We start from the raw sequence: 21,634 nt of genomic DNA on the forward strand, positions 1-21,634 counted from the left end.
TGACAGCTGAGTAAATGGAGCCCAGACAGGTCTTGCTCAGGGTCACACAGGTAATAATATTAAAGAAAACAGGATTCACGTTTGAACCCAGGCCCTCTGACTTTGAATTCTGTGTACTTTTTATTGCACAACATTGTCCAATAACTTCATTAAGCATCAGTTGGGTGATAAGCATCAACTATATTATTGGCACTGTACTCTATAATATGTTAGTCTGAACTCCTGAGAGCTAATGAAGTCATATAAGTGAGACTGTCCAGCAAAAAAAAAAAAAAAAAAAAAAAAAAAAAGACTCAAAGAATAGAAGTTATCAAATTAAACTAATTTGTACATTATTCCTCTTATTCGAAGTGAACTTCAACATTTTCTGCAAGAAAAATATACAATATTTGTCCACAATAATTGTCTACAAATAAAAGTTGGTACCTAGATCAGAGAGGGTCACAGGTTTAGAGCAGTCAAGAGGCATAGAGATCAACAATTCTCTCTTTTTACAGAGAAAGATACTTGAGTTCAGGTGAAGTAAAGTGATTTTCCCAATGTAAAACAGCTAGCAGAGTTGGGCTGTAACCTTAAATCATCTGATCAGCTATACCACTGAATTTCAAAATGCTTTTTCCCTCAAGAAAAATAGGGAAAAAAACAACAAAAAACCTTAAGGATCTCATCAATAAATTAAATTACTCAATCATGCAGTAAGCATTTAGTAAGCAGCTACTATAGTCAAGCACCTTGGTCCTGAAGGAAAAATGAAGTAAGTTCGTCAAGGAACTTAGTTTCAATTAGAATTTATTAGATAACCAACAATCCTTTTCTCCTAAATTTTATTCATTAGAGAAATTTATACCTCCTCTTCAAGAAAAAGCAGGAAAAGTGCTTTTCCATAGAACTGGAGTGAAAGGTGAAACATTTTAATTTTTGTCAAAATTAAATTTCTACCAAGTTTTTGGGGCAGGACTTCTGGCTTAATAGGCAGTAAGGAATTTCCCCTATGAATGCATATACTGCTAGCTTCTTAGTCTTCCAGTCATCTAGTCCTCAAGAGTTTCTTGGGAGCAGTAAGAAGTTAAGGGATTTATTCAAAGTCACATATCCAGGAATTTTTTATTCTAAGGTCAAGCTCTCTATCCACTATGTATACTGCCTCAATCAAAATTATAAGCTGTGATAATAATTACGTTCATTCTATCAAAGGCTAACATCAATTTTTTTACCAGAAGAAATCACACTTATGTACTGACACATAAAATAAGGAAAAAGAATGTACAGCTAGTCAACTTAAGTTGATGATTGACAAATCAGACACTATTTAAAATAATTTTAAAAGTGAAAAAAATGCCCAATTAGCACTTCCAAAGGAAGGTTATTATCCTTGATCAGCAATCAAGATAAAAACCTGACATTGAAATCACAGTTCACATTATTTTCTCAGATTATCAAATTTTTCTTTATATAAAATAAGACTGCAGAATACATCATTTATTGAACATAATCAGGGAATGAAATAATTAATTCACATAATTTAACTTTCCAGATAACTGAAAATTATTCTTTTCCAGCATCAAGTCTTTACTTGGAAAGGAAATCTTTCCAAAAATTATTTCTCCTTGATGTCTTAAACACAGTAATGATGAATAATCTTAACTGTCTTGATGATAGGGTCATCAATATGATATTTATTATACTGTGTTCCACCTAATGAAGAGATACTTCCTGAACAGAGACTCCTGAGGTTAAGTGGAGCATGCTGTTAACTTACCCCTACACTGAATAGCCCTATATTACTAAGCTTTCTGAGTTCCTGTATCATGGTTTTGTTATTGTTGTTTATAATCTGTCTTTCATCCATCTCTTTCCTGTTTGCTGTGACATGATGGTCTCTAACAGCAATCTCCACCACCTTTTCCCACATTTTAAAACTGTAACAGGCAGGGAATATTGGACAAATACCTTGCTTAAACTGTGTTTTAATATGTACTTGGAGAGGAACCTGAATAGCTTTCTTATAGGTCAAGTACATGGATTTTTTAACCTCTCAAGATTTCAGAATCATTTCTTCCTTTCTTTTTTTGCTGAGGCAATTGGGGTTAAGTGACTTTCCTAGAATCACATAACTAGGAAGTGTTAAGTGTCTGAGACCAGATTTGAACTCAGGTTCTCCTGACTTCAGGGCTAGTGCTCTATCCACTGTGCCATTTAGCTGCCCCAGAATCATTTCTTTGTGAAATGAAGGGAGGAGAACTCTGTAGTCTCTAAGGTACCTTTCAGATTTTTAACATTCAATGGGGTATGACAACTTATTTTAGGTTCCCAGAAGCTTTGGGAGATAGGGGAGAAGCAGACTTAGTCGAGCTTGCCTAATAAGTGACCTTCAGGTAGATAAGGAGTTTACTATATTTTTGTTAGTTATTAGTATAAAAGTTATTCTTAATTTCTACAGTAAAAATCTAAAACATTAATCACCGTTTAAGAATTTTATGTCACTTTGTTACTCTCAGTCATACAATCATCCACAACTACTCTGAAAGACTTATGATAATAAATCCTATCCATACCTAGAAAAAGAACTGATTGTGTCTGAATACAGATGGAAGCATTCTTTCTCTATATATATTTTTAACTTAACTTTTCTTGAGGGTTTTTATTTTTTTTAGGGTGGGAGATCTATATTTTCTCTCACACCTTGACTTTCATGGAAATGTTTTACATAACTTTATCTGTAGTTTCTTAGTTATGGGTAGGGATAAGGGAGAAAACCTAGAAATCAAAAATCTTTTATTATAGCTTTTTATTTACAAGATATATGTATGAGTAATTTTTTAGCATTGACCCTTGCAAAACCTTCTGTTCCAACTTTTCCCCTGCTTCCCCTCATCCCTTTCCCCTGATGGCAGGTAGACCAATACATGTTAAATATGTTTAAGTATATGTTAAATACAATAAATCCAAAATAACAAATATGTTAAATACAAATAAATAAATGTATACATATCCATAGTTAATTTTGCTGCACAAGAAGAATCGGACTTGCAAATAAGGTAAAATTAACCTGAGAAGGAAATCAAAAATGCAAGCAGACAAAAACAAAGGGATTGGAAATGCTATATAGTGGTTCACACTCATTTCCCAGAATTCTTTCACTGGGTGTAGCTGGTTCAGTTCATTACTGCTCCATTAGAACTGATTTGATTCATCTCATTGCTAAAGATGGCCAGGTCCATCAGAATTGATCATCACATAGTATTGTTGTTGAAGTATATAATGATCTCCTGGTCCTGCTACACCTAGTGAAAGAACTCTGGGAAATGAGTATGAACCACTACATAGAATTCCCAATCCCTCTATTTTTGTCCGCCTGCATTTTTTGATTTCTTTCACAGGTTAATTGTACACTATTTCAAAGTCCGATTCTTCTTGTACAGCAAAATAACTGTATGGACATGTATACATATATTGTATTTAACATATACTTTAACATATATAACATGTATTGGTCAACCTGCCATCTGGGGGAGGAAATGGGGGGAAGGAGGGGAAAAATCATAACAAAAGGTTTTGCAATTGTCAATGCTGAAAAATTACCCATACATATATCTTGTAAATAAAAAGCTATAATAAAAAAGAATCTTATCTGAAGTTGTACAGTAAAACCAAATACTTTGAATAATATCTTTTTTATTTTCCTGATTTTATTTATATATGTATACATATAATTTAGAAATAAAATATTTGAAGTTCTCAAAAAGTTTCTGAATAGTTATCCTATTCCTTTAAACTACAAATAGCTATAAGTATCTAGTACCTATGTATAAGTATCTCTATGTCTAGATGAAATCTGCATCCACTAATAATCCCTATATCTAAAAATCATTATCTTTTTCAGAAGCAAGATCTGTTGAGAATTTGTGTGTGGGTGTCTAAATATGTGTCTCTCTTATGTCTGATTTTCCTTCTCTAGCTAGAATTTGACTCCTAAATTATTTTTTGTGATCACTCATTTTTCCCCATCATGGTTTTCTCTTTTTCCTATAGTGTAATTCATCTCATATTAATTTTTATCTCTAAAAGAGAAACATACTCAACTTAAACATGTTCAAAATGGAACTCATTATCTTTCTCCCTCTCAAATGATTCTCTTTTACAAATTTGCTGATTTTTATCCAAGTTACCAGTCTCCTTGGTTCACTGATACCTTTGTGCCATCCTGGATTCCTCACGTTCCCTCACCATACATTCAGTCAGACACCAAATCTTGCTATTCCAACTTCTACACTATCTTCCATACAAAGGGCTTTTTCTCTCCCCAAAGGGCTATCACTTTAAATCAGGTCCATATTACCTCTCACCTAGACTGCAAATATAAACTCCTGGTTTCAGCTTTTAAAGCCCTACAACAAAACCTGAATTCCAACCTCATCAGACATTACTTCCTCTCCCATACTCTGAAATGCATCAAGTTTAGGTCCTCTCTCTGTTCTTCATACATGATGCTGATGATGTTGACGATGATAACCAGCATTTATATATAGCTTTAAGGTATGCAAAGCACTTTAAAAGTCTTAGTTCCTTTATTTTCACAACACCACTAATGTCTGAAGCCAGGATTCCTGATTCTGAACTTTTTTTTTTTTTAATTTAATAGCCTTTTATTTACAGGTTATATGTATGGGTAACTTTACAGCATTAACAATTGCCAAACCTCTTGTTCCAATTTTTCACCTCTTACCCCCCACCCTCTCCCCCAGATGGCAGGATGACCAGTAGATGTTAAATATATTAAAATATAAATTAGATACACAATAAGTATACATGACCAAATTGTTATTTTGCTGTACAAAAAGAATCAGACTCTGAAATATTGTACAATTAGCTTGCGAAGGAAATCAAAAATGCAGGTGTGCATAAATATAGGGATTGGGAATTCAATGTAATGGTTTAGTCATCTCCCAGAGTTCTTTTTCTGGGCATAGCTAGTTCAGTTCATTACTGCTCCATTGGAAATGATTTGGTTGATCTCGTTGCTGAGGATGGCCAGGTCCATCAGAACTGGTCATTATATAGTATTGTTGTTGAAGTATATAATGATCTCCTGGTCCTGCTCGTTTCACTAAGCATCAGTTCATGTAAGTCTCTCCAGGTCTTTCTGAAATCATCCTGTTGGTCATTTCTTACAGAACAATAATATTCCATAATATTCATATACCACAATTTATTCAGCCATTCTCCAACTGATGGGCATCCACTCAGTTTCCAGTTTCTAGCCACTACAAAGAGGGCTGCCACAAACATTTGTGCACATACAGGTCCCTTTCCCTTCTTTATGATCTCTTTGGGATATAAGCCCAGTAGTAACACTGCTGGATCAAAGGGTATGCACAGTTTGATAACTTTTTGAGCATAGTTCCAAACTACTCTCCAGAATAATTGGATTCGTTCACAACTCCACCAAAAATGCATCAATGTCCCAGTTTGATTCTGAACTTTTATATTCTATTCCCCTCCCATCTCTGGGCCTGGATAAGGAGAATCCCACAAACCTAGAATGCATGTACTTTTTCCTTACTTCTTCCTCAGATTCCCTATCATCCTTTAAGATACAACTCAAATACCATCTTTTCTGTATGAAGCCTTTTTTGATTTTCCCCCTCCAACTGCTAATGCCTTTCAAACTATCTTATTGCTAACTATTCTGTACCTATTTGCATTTATATGAAAGTCCCACAGTATCACAGTATCCATTTTAGAGTTTGAAGGGACCTCTGAGATATCTAATCTAATTCCCTCTTTTTTTTTTTTTTAAGGAAACAAAGGTCCAGAGAAAAGTAACATACCTCAAGTCGTACAGATAATATGACTTTAAATGTAGCATTTGAACCCAGATCCTATGATTCTAGAGCCCATACTTTTTCTACTGTCACAAGGTATATATAATACAAGAAAATTCTTGGTAAAATCTCAGTACTCAGATTTGCAACCTCACTGACTGTATCTCTTCCTCCACTGATGGGAATTTTCAATGGCTATGCCAGTGGAACACAAGCTGTGGAAAATTCTATACCTGCTGGAAAGGCTTCAGTTATGGTTCCAGAAAAAATACTGAGTCTAGCTAAATGTGAAGTCTGATCTCCTGTAGGCTAGTCATTTGGCAATGAAATCCTTACTCATATCAACCTATAAAGAAAAGAAAAATATAAAATGCTCTTTGTCTTGTGAAATACCCACTGTACCAATCTTGTAACTGCAGTGGCAAAGTGGCAGAAAGGAATAGGGACAGAATACACTAAGAATCAGCTTGGTTTTCAGCATCCATAAACTAAATTGTTGACATTTTGTATGTGAGATTCTCATCCAATGATCAATGAGTAAACATACTATGAGAAGAATTTAATGGTCTGAAAATCCCAGATATAAAAAAAAGAAAAAACAGAAGGAATTTTTACACTGTAAAGAGGAAAGGTGGCTCATAACATCTCTCTAGAAAGTATATGGAAGAAGTGGTAGAAAAGTAAGAGAAACATTTAATTGGAGAATTAGTAATCTCCCAAGCAATGCTTAGAGACATCCAACATTTGTAGAGAATTAAAAAAGCTAAAAGAATTTTATGAAGAATTCAAAAGGCCCTCCCAATTAAAATAATATATACCTTGTAACAAGGTGTATCTTAAAACACCATACAATTGTCAGCTATTATTCATTTTTATTATTTTTGGAAGCCACTTTTTCACATGATCTTCTTGGTTAACTTCTATCACTTCTACTTACTTTCTTGCAGTTTCATAAAAGTGATCAGGGGCAGGAATCAATCATTTTCTATATTTGTAGACTGCCATATAGTTTAGAAAACATTCAATTACCCTTTCTTCTGACAACAATTTTGTGAGTTAAGTATGAAAGTTATATTACAGCTAGAGAAGCTAAAGAGCAGAGAAGCTAAGTTATTGCCCAAATTCACATATCTATTAAATGGTGAAGGTATTGTTCAAACACAAATCTTCTTAATTTAGCATTCTACCCATAAATATCTTGGTGCCTCCTGGATCCCAACATGAAGGCAATCAAATTAAAATACCTTCTGAAGAACCTCCTAATAATATTACTCATAAGAGTAGCCATGAAGTAACAAATTGCTTTACTTCTGGGAGATGCAGATAATTTAGGACTCATACACGGAGTCATAGCTCATCATTGAGCAACCTTTCAGCTTGGGTTTGGACTATGTTTAATGTATATTAATATTTACTATACTAGGGTCCTTCAAAGACTAATAATACCAATTCTGTGAATATGTTACATAATTTTTAGGCCAAAGAAGACAGCAATATTACAAATAAAGGATATTTCTCTTGGTTTCTAAATGTTCTACTAGGTCTGTTTTGAATTGCCCTATTAAAATATAACAAAAAGCATGCAATAATAATTAAGATATTTAAGATAATAAATATATTATTGTCTTAAGCATTTCTTACTAGTTTTAAATGAATATCTCTTAAATATATTTCCCCTTAATAGTTAATGTTTCGTTTTATTTGCTATAAAATACTAAAGGCATCATTCACTATTTGTGTGACCTATGGCAAATCACTTAAATTCTAGAGGCTATTTTCTTAGCTATAAAGAGAAAAGGTTATACTGCATGACCTCAAAGGCCTGAACTCTAAATCAATAAACCTATGAGCATCAATTATGTCATCTGAGGTAGAATTTAATGGTTTCTGAGGGAAGCAATCTTATTTTTGTGAAATCAACCAAAGGTATAGGCATTTATCTATTTAAGTATCCTAAAATATTTTAAAGAACAATTTTTGTTTTACTAAAAACAAATCACAAATATACTTTAAAATGTTAATGTCTATAAATAAATAATTTAAAGAAAGCTTTTCATGCAATATTCTGGCATATAATAGCACCACAAAATTTAGAGATCTTACATTTGGAGATGGTTCTGTTTTTTCATATTGTATCTCTTCTTTTCCATTTGCTTCAGACTGTGTCAGTTGGTATGATCTGCCTTCAATGAAAGTAATATAGTCTTTGTAAGAGCATAATGGGCCTGCCAGGATACCCATGAAATTACAGTTGTAACTTAAATACTCCAGTAGACTTGGCATGCGTCTGGAATTCAAAGACAAGCATCTTGTAAGATGTAGCATAATATTTTAAGTGATTTACTACAAGACTAGCCATTCCTCCTAGTGTTTTTTTCCTATTTCAAAATTAAATGAATTTTTTCTTTAATTCTTGTAATAAGGATGGTACAATAAAAGGGCACATCAACATTAAAAGACAAGTTTTTGGATCACAAATCTGTAGAAGTGTTTATTCTTAAATTTTCTACCAAGTAGAATAACTTAAGAATTATATGTAATGATGTGAAATTTAGTATATTATTTGAATCTAGAGAATTTTTATTCTATGGTCTGCTCATTATTCTATGTGAACACTTTTGAGTCCAAACATGCTGCTGCTTAATATGGAAAAAAATTTAAAAATTTGATAAATCTTAAGTTGCAAATGAATGAATGAATCTGTCTTGTAGACTAGTTCTATGATTGGGGCTACAAATTTCTTAAAAATAGAAAGTTGTTAATGATAAAATTAATACCTTGCAATACCTTCAATATTTTCAACAATTTGTGATTTTGCTACAGTGAATTTATGCAGATTACAATCCTCTCTTTGACTTAGATATAATAACTTTAAATAATAATAATTTTAAAAGTTATTATGGCTGAAAATATCTCATCACCTGGCAGCAAATATGGGTATGTACTCCAAATTTTGCTAGGCTGATCCTTGGATAACATAAATACACTCTATTATAGAGTCTCTCCTTGAAGCCCTTGAAATATGGAAAGGCTTGTTAGAGCTTGCACATAGAACTTTAGGGTAACTTCCATGCCATAAGGAGGCACCAGAGTGGGATTTGAATGGAGGATATTGGGACATGTATTTCCTTAATCTGAAATTTCTTTCACCTAAAAAAATAGCAAGGAAATCTTATAATAGACACATTTCATGTCTAGTAAAAAGATGAACTGGATTTAAAAAGCTTTCCTTTAACCTTTAACATCATATAAATAAGAACATGGCTTTAAGATTTATTAATTTGCATTTTTAAATCTTTTGCTTGAAATTTCCCTCCCTTTTACCATTCTCCCTCCCATATCCACTCTGCCACCCTCCTCCACTGTCCCATATCATGAAGTTTCTGATGATAAAGAAAAAGTGATTCAAAGGCTACAATAAACTTGCTAAATATATGTCAATCAGAATCACAAAACTTTTTATACTCAAGCAACTAAGTTCCATTTTCATCATCAGTCACTTCAATAACAAAATCCAATTAATTAAAGTTATCTCTACATTTTAACATAGTCAAACAAAGTGTAGGGACATAAAGTTAGTATCCTAAAACTTCAGCAAAAGTAAAATTTGCTAAAATAAATTTTGGTTCAACTTTATAACAATCAGAAAAATCAATGAAGCACTTGGGCTTTTTTTTTTCATTAAGTAAATAACATTTGCTAAAGATTTGTATTTCAATGCTATAATAAAAGAGAGAGAACAGTGGACTTGGAATTGGGGGAATGAGTTCAAATACAACCTCAGATAATTAATAGTTGAGTGACTGTGCAAATCATTTAATCTTGTTTGTCTCAGTTTTCTATCTATAAAATGAGCTAGAGTAAGAAATGGCAAATCACTCTAGTATCTTTGAGAAGCATGAAAGGTCAGACAAAACTGAAAAATTACTGAACAAGAATATTATAATAACTAATATTTATATATAGAGCTTAAAGTTCATCATGTACTTTACATACATGATTCTCATACTGATGCTTACAATAATCTTATAGAGTAGGACACCAATGGCAGGAAGTGAACCTAGAGTGTCTCTTGTCTTTAAGTTCATCATTTTTTATATTACATAATTTTGTGTCTTAAAAATGTTATCAGGGCAGTTAGATGGCACAGTGTATAGAGCATCAGCCCTGAAGTCAGGAGCACCTGCGTTCAAATCTAGCCTCATACACTTAACACTTCCTAGTTGTGTGACCCTGGGCAAGTCACTTAACCCCAATTGCCTCAGCCCCCCAAAATGTTATCCCATTTATGTAATTTAATAGAACAAGTACAATTGAATTTTCAATAATTTTATTAACTATTTTTGGGTATTCATTAATTCATTAATGTATACTGTGATATTTTTCTAACAGCCTCCTACTGGCTCTAGTTTTACACATAGCAAGACATTTCTTAATTAAACTATTTTTATGTGACAATAGAGAATTAGAAATTTTAACATTTTTAATTCATTAAAACTGATAGTTTCTATAGGATTAAGTCACCCCTGTATAAAAATAAGATAGGCAGTTAGGCACTATTTACAGTTAGCAGAGAATAATTTTCTAGCCAGAGATGATGACTCAAAAGTTCATTTACTAAGGCAGAAGATCTAATCTATTGTTTAAGAAGCTATCTCTAAATATGCCATCAGTCAATATCAATTAATAAAGTTATCTATATGTAAAAATCAGAACTGTTAAAATTTTGAAAATTTTGTGACTCTGTTAACATAATATTAACAAAAAACCCATAGCAATTCATTTTATTGTTTACTTCAAGCTTTGAGTCTCAGTAATAGAAACGATATCCAGCTTATAGATTTCTTCTCCCTCTTCATCCTTGGCCATCATTGTAATATGTACTTTCACATTCATGTTTAAAAACTTTCTAACAGCTGACCTCATAATTTCTCTACTTCCTCTACAAAAACAATCTCCTCTTTATCCATCCTATTTCCACTAGTCATTAGTATTGTCAGATCTTGGACTTCAACATCTTTCAGAAACAGGCCATCTCTAAGATCTGGAGCCATGACTGTGATATAAATATACCATTTCTAAGATCCCTATTTCACTGCTCACAATGACCGCTTCAGACCATTCTTTGACATTCTAGTTTCCATCTGTATTCCTAACTTCTAATTCTGGCAGAATGTCCTAGCCCTTCAATTCTGCTGAGATGATTAAGGCCACGAGGCCTGCTCCCTCCGCTCTGCCTCTGTTCCTTAAAACTTATTGGTTTCATCAAATATTTTTTCTTCTTGTTTCTAGGAACAGAGAAAGAAAAATCTTTAATTTAGCTAATAGCCTCTATTTGTTCCTTTTATCTTCTTCCTTTCTATGTCCACCAGGAATATGAATAGGCAATCATATCTTCTCATGCATCTTCATCTGCCTACAAATTTTCTTAGGATTTTGTTTTGTTTTGGTTTTAAAGGAGTCTTAACTCTTAACATCAAGACCATTAATTTTTTCCAGCTTGAACATTCAAGCTTATAGCCTAGGTGTTACTTTAACTCTGCACTCTCTCAAACTGTTCTCCAAGTTCTGTAAAGATTCTAGTTTCCCAACATTTCTAGTAAATGCTCCCTTCTCTCTCCTTTGACACTGCAACAACTCTGATGCAGGCTCTCATCACTTCATACCTGGGTTACTTTACTAGCCTGCTGGTTGGTCTTTCCCTACTCCAGCTCATTCTTTACTTAATTGTCAAATTACTCTTTCAATGATTACCAATGAGCTAACAGAAAAATCTAATTTTTTGGCATCCATACTGTACTTATTTACAGCACACGCTGCTGATCACTTTACTGGTTAACAATAAGTTACACAATAAGTTATAGTATATTAAGATTTAGAAATCATTTCCCATAAACACAATTGGTAAGAAACATTTTTACCCCATTTATAGATTTTAAAAATGAAGTTCAGAGAAATGATTTGTCCATTATCACAAGGCTAGCAAGGCCTTGTACTAGAAAAGGATTTGAACCCAAGTATTCTGAATCCAACTCTCATGTTTTCTACTATACCATGCTTCTTCCCTTCCTGGGAGATGTCTTCCATTCCTCAGCTTTCAGGATAACTCATTCCTCTTTATTCTCCTACTGTGGTTATTCTTTTCCCATGGTGGCTTGTAATCTTTCTAACCTCATATATCAGTCTTCTCAAGGCCTGTCCTTGTTCTTCTCTCTTGATATACTCTGTTCCTAACATTCTCTTTCACTCTGAGAGCTCCAGTCCCTAAATAGATGACTATCTAATCTCTGTACACTTGTTTTCCCTTCTAAGCTTGAAGCCCAAATCTCCAGTGGCCTTGGTATACTCCATTTGTATGTTTCTTTCTAAATTTTGTCCTTCTATTTCTCTAGTTACCTAGGAGACCACCTATTTACCTGTTTTCCATATCTAAAATATGCAACTGTCTTTCATGTTTTGTTCTCCTTCATCTCTACTATTCAATCAATTAGCAGCACTTTTGGATTTCTCTTCTTCAAAATCTCTCACTTATCCCCTCTTTTTTATTCCCTTTGATATCACTATCATACAAGTCCTCATTAGCAACTGTCTAATCTACTAAAATAACCTCCTCAAAAAGTTTTTTCTACCTCTATTCTTTTTTTAGGTCTCTTTTTATTCTCTTTTTAGGTTTTTCTTTCTAGAAAACTCTTTCCTTCACACAGATCGGCCTGTCACCCTTCAGAGATAAGAACTTCCAGGACATACTGACTGCATAAGTATAAAATTCAAAGTCTTTTCCAAATATTCATAGCCCTTCATGATCTTAGGTCATCCTACTTATCCTGCTTCTTTACCTTACATTACTTCCTTGCTTTCCTCCTCAACCCAATCCTACTATTCAAAAATATCTTGCACATTCTGGCCTCTTTGTATTTATTCACATTGTTCCCTCTCCTGAGAATGTTCTCTTCACCTACTCATTCTTTAAAAACCAATTCAAGAAACTCCTTCCCTCAGTCAATGACATTTTCACTTTCCCCCCTCCTAAAGAACTGGTAATGACCTCTTTCTTCATATAACCTCATATAATATACTTTGTTTTACAATCCTTGAATGGGCTAATGCAATTAATATTGCATATTATTAGTAAGGAAGCTTTGTATTTTACTCTTCACTGTAAGATCAATGATGGCAGAAGTACGTTTCATCTAAATCTAGAATCTAGGTCAATGTCCTACAGACATTTAATATTAATTACTTGAATACTAAAACTGGATGAAAATAGGGAGAAATGTGTTTTTGCTTATGAGAGGGATGAACTTTTTTTGTTATATATAATACACATATACCAACCTTTTTCTTCTCCCACAGTATATAATAAATATGCCAAGAAAGAGATTAAATTTATCAATATCTTGTAAAAAATCTTGTTAGCTTTGTAACATTACTGAACACAAAAGACCAAGAAATAAGAATTAGGTACTATACAGAACATACCTTACAGCCAAACCTCTCTGTGATGGAGTTAGTTCTTCTTCTTTTCGAAACATACCTATAAAACAGAAATAAGCTACTTTATAAATGATATATATTTTTAAAGGAGAGACAGCATTTTATCATAAAACTGAAAAGGGACTTTATGAATGTGAAATATGTCATTTTATGAAAAAGCAAATCACTACATACTCAACTGTTTGAGATAGTTAAAATGTGGAATATAATAGTCACAGATTTTTAATCAGAATGGATCTTATGCCATCTAATCCAAATCTTTCATTTTAGAAAGAGTCAGATATGATTGAACAACTGAACAAAAAGAAAAAAAAAAGTCCCTTAACCTCACTGTATGACTGGTGACTCTCAAATACCAATTGTTTATTGCTTATCTGTATTTTTAAGGATTTTCAATCCAAGTGGTTTACTTTAAATCATTGAAAACAGTTCTGGATCCCCCCTATAATCTGACTTCATGACATTTTTTTTTGTAAGGCACTACATATAATAGTGTAATTTCCTTTGAATGCTTTCTCAGTCCTAAATACTGAAGATGATAAAGATCATATATCATCATGATAAACTGTCCAGCTTCCAATTCAGCAAGAAATTAGGATTCATAATGTATACTAAGAAAAGAAAAACAAAGGACAGTTTCTATCCTCAAGAAGTTTATATTCCACTATACATCTTTAAGTTTCAAAATCTAACAGTGTTATCATCTGGAAAATGTTACTCATAATAGTTTTATTGATGAGATTATTATAGGTGCACTGTGCTGGAACATAAATGGCAATCTCCTTGCTGAGCCAGCTAATTCCTTGTCCATTTAACAGCTCTCTCTCTCTCCTCAATTTGCTAAATAACTGCATTAGTAAGTAGATTATTAAGTACCACTAAAATGGATAGTTGAAACACCAGGTTATTAGTGCTACTGAAAGTACTCTGGAAGAATATTTAAATGTATTCACATAAAAAATAGGAAGCTGCATTTTTTAAAGGAAACGTATGTTAATATTTATAAGAACTCAGTATGCTATTACTAGAATAACCTACTGCTTTAAGAACACTTAAAAATATAAAATAATACATTTGTAAAGTTCTAAAATAACAATCTAATACCCAAATCCACTATCCCCTTTCAAAACCCCGCTGTTATAACCACCACCATCATATGAAGAGAATTCTGAATTTCTAAAAGGCCTATTTTTACTTGTTTATTTTTTTGGGGGGGACATGAATAAATATCAGTACTTATACCATAAATTTAAAATACTGGCACAGAAAATTATTAGTTGAATGACTTTAGGAAAATCTCTTAATAATAATAACTTATATTTATAAAGTGCTTTTAAATTTGTAAAGGGGTTTATATATATTCTCTAATATCCTCACAATTACTATAAGATATAGATATTATTGCTTTCTTTTTCTATAGATTAAAAAACAAGTTCAGAGAGACTGTGACTTGTCCAAAGTCATAATGCTAATTATTAGTTCTATACACACATAATCAGTCTTTTAGACATCTTGAATTGGATGTCCAATAGACATCTTAAACTTAATACGTCTAAAAGGGGAACTCAGGATCCTTTCTTCTAAACCCTCCATTTCTCCTACCTTCCTTATTTCTGTAGAGGACATCATCATCATTCTCCCAATCCCCTCATCTTGCAACCTAGGAGTCATCCTGGATTTCTCACTATATCTTACTCCCCATATCCACTTTTGTATATTTGACCATGTTTTCTCATACCTGGAGTACACCCTTTTTTAATTTTTGTTTATCAAAATCTTCATTTTTCTTCTAGGCTTTGTATAGATACTGCTACCCCAGTAAATCTCCTCTAAGCCTTTCAGTTGTTAAGGCTCTTTCCTTATTTAGAATACCTTAAATTTGCTTATCTGTATATAGGTTGAATCTCCAATTCCTGCAAAATATAATCTCCCTGATAGCAAGAACTTTTTTTTTAAGTTCAATTTTTGAGAATCCCACATATACAGCACAGTGCTTTATAATTAGTAGTTTATATATTATTTAAATGAACTGAATTACTAGATAGAAAAACATTGATTAAACACACTTCTGGGTGGTAATATTAGAAACAGCCACAGTAACTGCTGTATATGATTGTCAAAGAAGGTTGGTATTCATAGCAAAGGAAAACAAATTCTCTCACTGGCTCTATTTAAAAATATGTCTCATTTTGTACCCTAAATCCATCACTTCTCTGTTACGTTATGGATAGCATGTTTTATCAGAACTCTGGAATTGTGGTTGGTCACTACACTGATCACAGTTCTTTTAGACTTAAATGTAGTTTGTCATTATAGTCTTGCTATTGTATCAATTGTTCTCTGCTTTTCATTCTTTATCAGTCTTCAAAATTAAATGACTTTATAATATTGATGTTAAAGTATAAATCATTCATCTGGTACCACTCACTTCATTTTGCATCAATTCAATTAAATCTTCCTATCTCTTTTAAATTTCCTCATTTATTACAGAAAATAGTACTCTATTCACATTTATATAGCACATTTTGTTCAACCATTACCCAAGTGATGGGCATCTCCCTATTTTCCATTTTTTTGCCATCACAGAAAGGGATGCTACAAATATAGATATAATATAGATAAAGACATAGAAATATATGGTCTTTTCCTCATTCTTAGATAACTTTTGCATATAAGTCTAGCAATGATAAAGGTGGGTTCTAAGGGTTTGTAAGCACTTAAGTGTATAATCTATACTGCTTTCTAGAATTATACACATTCATAAGTCCACTGAGAGTGAATCAATGTACCTATTGCCACAGTCCCTCCAACAGTCAACATTTTCCTTCCTTTTGCCTTGCTACTTTGTTAAGGGTAAGGCAGAATCTCAACTGTCTTAATTTGCATTTCTCCAAATAGTAATAATTAGCACCAATTTTTTCACATATTTATTGATAATTATAGTGATTATCCTTAGGGTTCCTTTTCCTGCACAATTCTAATTGGTCATATTTAGAAATATTTTCATTAATGTTGAGGGCACTACTGTCTTCCCAGTCACCCCAGACTTCAATCTTGATTGTAACCCCCATTCCCTATTCCTACTTTTTCATATTCAATCTGTTGCCAAAGCCTGATGATTTTTACTTTTGTAATACTTTTTGAATATGCCTCTTTCTCTTCTTGCCACTTTGCCACCATCCTTAGGGAGTTCATTATCACTTCATGCCTGAATTATGGCAATAGGCCGATGGTGAGTCTCCATGCTACAAGCTTTTCTTCACTCTCGTCCATCTTCCACTCAGATGTCAAAATGTGTATATTAGAGTGCAGGTCTAATCATGTCATTTCCTTATTCAATAAATTTTAGTGACTCCTGATCATCTCCAGGATCAAATTAAAAAAACAAACACTTATGTTCAAGGCCCTTTGTAATTTGCCCCGCCCCCCCCGTCTTTTCTTATGTCTTCTATTCTTATGACATTGGTTTCCTAGATATTCCTTAAAAAAGGCACTTCATTTTCCTGACTCTGAGCATTTTCACTAACTGTTCCCCATACCTGAAACACTTACACTCTACAGGAAGTCGTCTGTGTTTCCTCTTAACCCTAGCTTCTTTCCTCTGTTGTTTATTTCCAATTTATCTTGAACAGTTTTTTTAAATAAATAGTTGTGTGTATGTTGTTTCTTCCTTTAGACTGTGAATATCTTGACAGAAGGAGCAGTTCTTTGTTTTTCTTTGTACACTCCAGTGTTTATCACAGTACCTGGTACATATACATGATTAATAAATGTTTATGGACTAAGTCGCTCATATTTATCATGACACTTTCCACAGCTCTCTGGGAGACCCTCAACTTGAGTTCTTCAGAGACTGTGTTATTCCAGGACCCACAGTACCAACAGAAAATTAGTGTTAAAAAGACCAATCTTTGTTTCAGGGAGAAAACTGGGCTAATTAACACGTTGCTAGGATCCTTAGAAAATAAAAAATCATCCAGTATTTAATGGTTATAACATGATATGGTGTTGGCTAAAAAGATTTTCCACATTTATAAAGCAATACTGTCCCACAATGTGCCAGGTACTGTGATAAGCACTTAACAAATATTATCTCAAAACTTATTTGGGTTCTTTTGCTTGTATATACCCTTGTCTACTTGCAATGAAAATAATCTTACTACTAAAATGAAGTGCCTGTGTATTCTTTTAAAATGACTATCACTCCTGAGTTGTACAAGGGGAAAGAGGTAATTGCATTTTGATAAGTGGATCTGAAGAAACAACTATGGAAAGCCTGGAACTTGGTTGATAATCTCCAAATCCCAAAGCTGCCATTCCAAAAAATCTCTAATCTCCTTTAGGAGCCAAAAGAAATCCCAGTAACTTGGTGAGGTAGAAAGCACACAGAACCTGAATCACAAAACAGAATTTCAGTACTTTTTTTGATCATTATTAGCTATATGTCAGAAATCACTTAACTGTATTTGAGTCTTAATTTCCTCCGCTCTAAGTACTGAGATAGTAATAATATATAGACCAAGGTTTTTCTGATCAAAATATTTTGAAAATCAAATATCATGTAAATGAGTTATTATTATTGGTGCTTCCTTATATATTCTTCTGATATGACCCTAGATCATCAGGATAGTGAAAAGTGAACCATGGTAAAGCAGGTAGCCCAGACTGAAAAAAATTTCAAAAACCTGCTAATATAAAGTGACTCTTAATTAAGTAGGTGGTCATTAAGTTGATGATTTTTTGTCAATGATGACTTAAGAAACTGAGATTGACACAGGAAATAATCCTGCACGAATCCTTTCTTCTGCTATGATAATAGGAAAATAGGGAAGAAGACAGTGCTAAGAATCAATCTTGAGACTTGGAGTGGTAATGGTGTACATTAAATGTTATTTGTCTGTTTGTTACAGTATCTTTATGGTAGCCACTGTGATTGTTAATTGTGTGTTACTTTTGTGCTATGAATTTCCTCTTATGTCTTGTTTAAATCAAGGTTTGGAGCAGTAATAAACTTGTACCCACCCTCAAGACTATGACTGTTGAATGCAAAATCCTCTGAACCTAGATTAATCTTACAAAGCATACAAGGCATATTTCACTGGACACTTCAGCTCACCCTACAGTGCTCCAAAAGAAGGTAAGCTAATAGAACATCATGAATACAACTGCAGTTTATGTGTCAACTTCCATATTAGCAGATGGAATAGATAATTTATAAGAAGAAAATGACAATGTCTTTCAAAATAAGTCAGTGTGTACTTTGATATTTGTAACTTCCATGGGTAAGAAGAAAAAATATTAAGGTGAAAATTCTACTGTAATATGATTTAGGATGATAAAATACTCAAAAGTTTCGTTAATATCTCATATTCTCTTCAAGGAGATGGAGAGCACTAGAATCTTCATAACAAAAATGAAACTGACTATATCTTGATAGATGGTACAGAATAAATAGAAAGAAAAGTTATCTCAAAATTATCTTTCTGTGGTCAGTCAGGAATATTGGATATAAAGGTCAAAATTAATGCCAACTTAGCAGAAAGGAAAAAAGATAAAAGCAGCAGAATGTAAATTAAATAGCTCAAACCTGACCATTTAAGGGGAAAAAAGCTGGAGGAGAGGTGAATAAAAGTAAAGATCGTAAAGATGCAGACTACCATCATTTCTTAGTAAAGCTGAATGCCTACATAACAGTCACCATATTGTGACTGTGTCACCACAATGTGATCACCTCAAAAGGGCCAAGAAACCACCTTAACTGGAAGACACAATCTTTATATGAAAAGAAAATACAGCCACTAGGGACAACAATGGTTTAGAGTTCAAGTTCATTTATAAAACGATACTGAGAAGGAAGGATAGAAAATTCTAAGTAGTATTACTTTATAATACAGTGAAATGCAGATGGAGAAAATTGTGGGGAGATGACATGCTAAGAACTAGAAGAACCTACATATTCACAAACATTCTAATAACCCCTAAAATTGTGCTATTAAGAAATAATGATGAAGAATCAGCTATAAACTTTTCCATTCAATCTAGGATATCACAAAAAGACTGGTAGAATCCTGTGAAATCATGGAACTAAGATAAGCTAGAGTAGGTAGAAAATAAAATATGAAACTGCCAGACAGTGGAAGAGTGGGGCTAGGGCAGTACCCAGCACAAGCTACCCAAGGCAACTGAGGCGAGGGATGAAGCTGTGGGTTTTGTCAACCAAGGTGGAATGACCCAGGAACCCAACCAGTCGGAAGAGACAAGGCAAGATCAGTGACCAACAGGGATGATCTAGGAGTCAAATCTGAAACAGGAAACAGGGCAAAAGCAGCACCCAGCACATCTAGGGTCTGCCCCAACCTTATCCATAATAGGGAAACAGGAATGTAACAGTGCCCAGTACCAAGTGCAAGGAGACAGACACAGTGCAGTGCCCAAGGTGAGGTGAGTTAGAACTTATACGAGGAGAGAAATAGGGCCAGAATTCAAGCAACCCATACCTAGCAGAGGAGTCAGGCAGCACATGCTCAATCCAGCACTCAAGCAGCCCGGGCCAAAATCACAACGACAAACAAGGCTAAACAAAGTAGAGTTTGGTCATAATCAATACACTCAGGACTAAATAGGGCCTAACCACACCACCCGCAAGTGTGGGAGTATAGTTTGACCCTAGCACAAGCCCACCATTCAGAAAATGAGGTTGGAGAAATGAATCAACAGGAGAAAATGTCAAATACAATGTAGAAAATACCTTGGACTGAGAGAAGCTCAAGGGAGTAAACCCAGAAGAAGAGAAAACTTCCACAAGTCCAAGTAGAACCTCAGAGAAAAAGAATGTCTTGGCCACAAGGACTACAATAGTACCTGGAAGAAATGAAAGAAGAGATACACAATGGAACACATAGGGAGGAAAAAATGGCAGGGAGAGTTAATACTTTAGAACAAATGGTGGTAAACTGGGCTGAAGAATTCAACTTTCTGAAAATTAGGACTTCAAAAAGAAAATAATTCTAAGAGACAATAAGAAATATTAAACAAAATCAAAAGACTAAAAAAAAAAAGGGAAAAAAATATGTATATATTATCAAAAAAAAACCCTGATGTGGAATATAGGTCAAGATGAAAGACTCTAAGAAACAGTAGACTACCACATGACCAGAAAAATAAAGCTTGAATATAACATTTCAAGAAGTCATAAATGTAAACTGCCCAGATAACTTAGAACCAAGTGGCAGAGTGATATTCCACTTAGCATCTCCCTAAACAAACTACAAAATGAAAACTTCTAGTAATGCCATAACCAAAATCCAGAGTTTGCATATTAAAGAAAAAATACTGCAAGCAGCCAAAAAGAAAGAATTCATATAAAAAGAAACTATAATCAGGAGCATATAAGACTTTCCAGCTAACATTATAAAGGAATAGAGAACTCAAGAGTATAGTATTCCAAAAGGCATAAAATTAAAACTATAATCTTTATCAATATTGGCAATACTTATTAGAGAAATTCAATTTAAAATACTTATAGAATGTAAAAAAATTAAGAATAAAGAATACAACTACCAAACATTTTTTATGAAAACATGGAGACACATAATTTGAGAAATATTAATTGTTCAGAGTAAGTTAAATATAATAAAAATGAAATTCCTAAATTCATTTAATTTACTTATTTTATGCCATGTCAATGAAAATTTAAAAATATTACTATATAGAAATAAAAAAGTAACCACAAAATTCATCTTGAGGAATAAAAAGTCAAGAATTACAAAGAAAAAAATATTTTTTTTAAATTAGGAAGGAAGGTGGCCCAAAAAAGTACCAAATCTCAAACTATATCACAAGGCAGAAGTCAAAATGATTTGGGAATGGTTAAAAAATAAAGATAATCTAATGTCTTATAAACCTAAAGATTTCAGCTGCTAGATAAAGAATCACTTTGATTTTTTTTTAAAGTTGCTAAGAAAAATGGACTCTAGTCTAGCAGAAAATAGGTACAAGTCAACACCTCACACCATATTCAAAGATAAGTTCCAAATATATGAATGATTTAAGATATAAAGAGGGACCACCATAAACAAATTAGAAGAGTAAGGAGGAAATTACCATTCAGATGGACATGGTAACAGTTCATAACTAAGTGGTACAGAGAGAATTATCGGAAATAAAATAGACAATTTTAATTACATAAAAAGATTTTGCCCAAACAAAACCAATACCGCAAAAATTAGGAGAGAAAGAAGCAAGTAAGGGAAAATATCTTACCAAGGGTCTTTTATAAAATTTCATATCCAAGACATCTAAGAAACTGATTCAAA

General features: G+C 33.2%; 1 protein-coding gene across 3 annotated transcripts in view; it reads right to left on the bottom strand.

Annotated features, from left to right (window-relative positions):
• Positions 1–21,634, bottom strand: part of MBOAT2 (membrane bound O-acyltransferase domain containing 2) — a 149,089-nt gene that overhangs the window by 21,198 nt on the left and 106,257 nt on the right. For 2 of the 3 annotated variants that reach the window (XR_004231857.1, XM_003757883.4), the window contains exons 6-7: positions 13,305–13,359; positions 7,929–8,112 (exon numbers count right to left, since the gene is read on the bottom strand). Coding sequence is in view for 2 of the 3 variants with exons in the window: in XM_003757883.4 (XP_003757931.1) it covers positions 7,929–8,112; positions 13,305–13,359 (239 nt within the window). In the remaining variant the exon portion in view is untranslated. Of the gene's footprint in view, positions 1–7,928; positions 8,113–13,304; positions 13,360–20,067; positions 20,132–21,634 lie in introns of those variants that run through there. The other variant, XM_023494644.2, reaches the window with a different exon arrangement.

Source organism: Sarcophilus harrisii, chromosome 2 (assembly GCF_902635505.1).
Source record: "Sarcophilus harrisii chromosome 2, mSarHar1.11, whole genome shotgun sequence".
NCBI classification, from domain to species: Eukaryota; Metazoa; Chordata; class Mammalia; order Dasyuromorphia; family Dasyuridae; genus Sarcophilus; species Sarcophilus harrisii.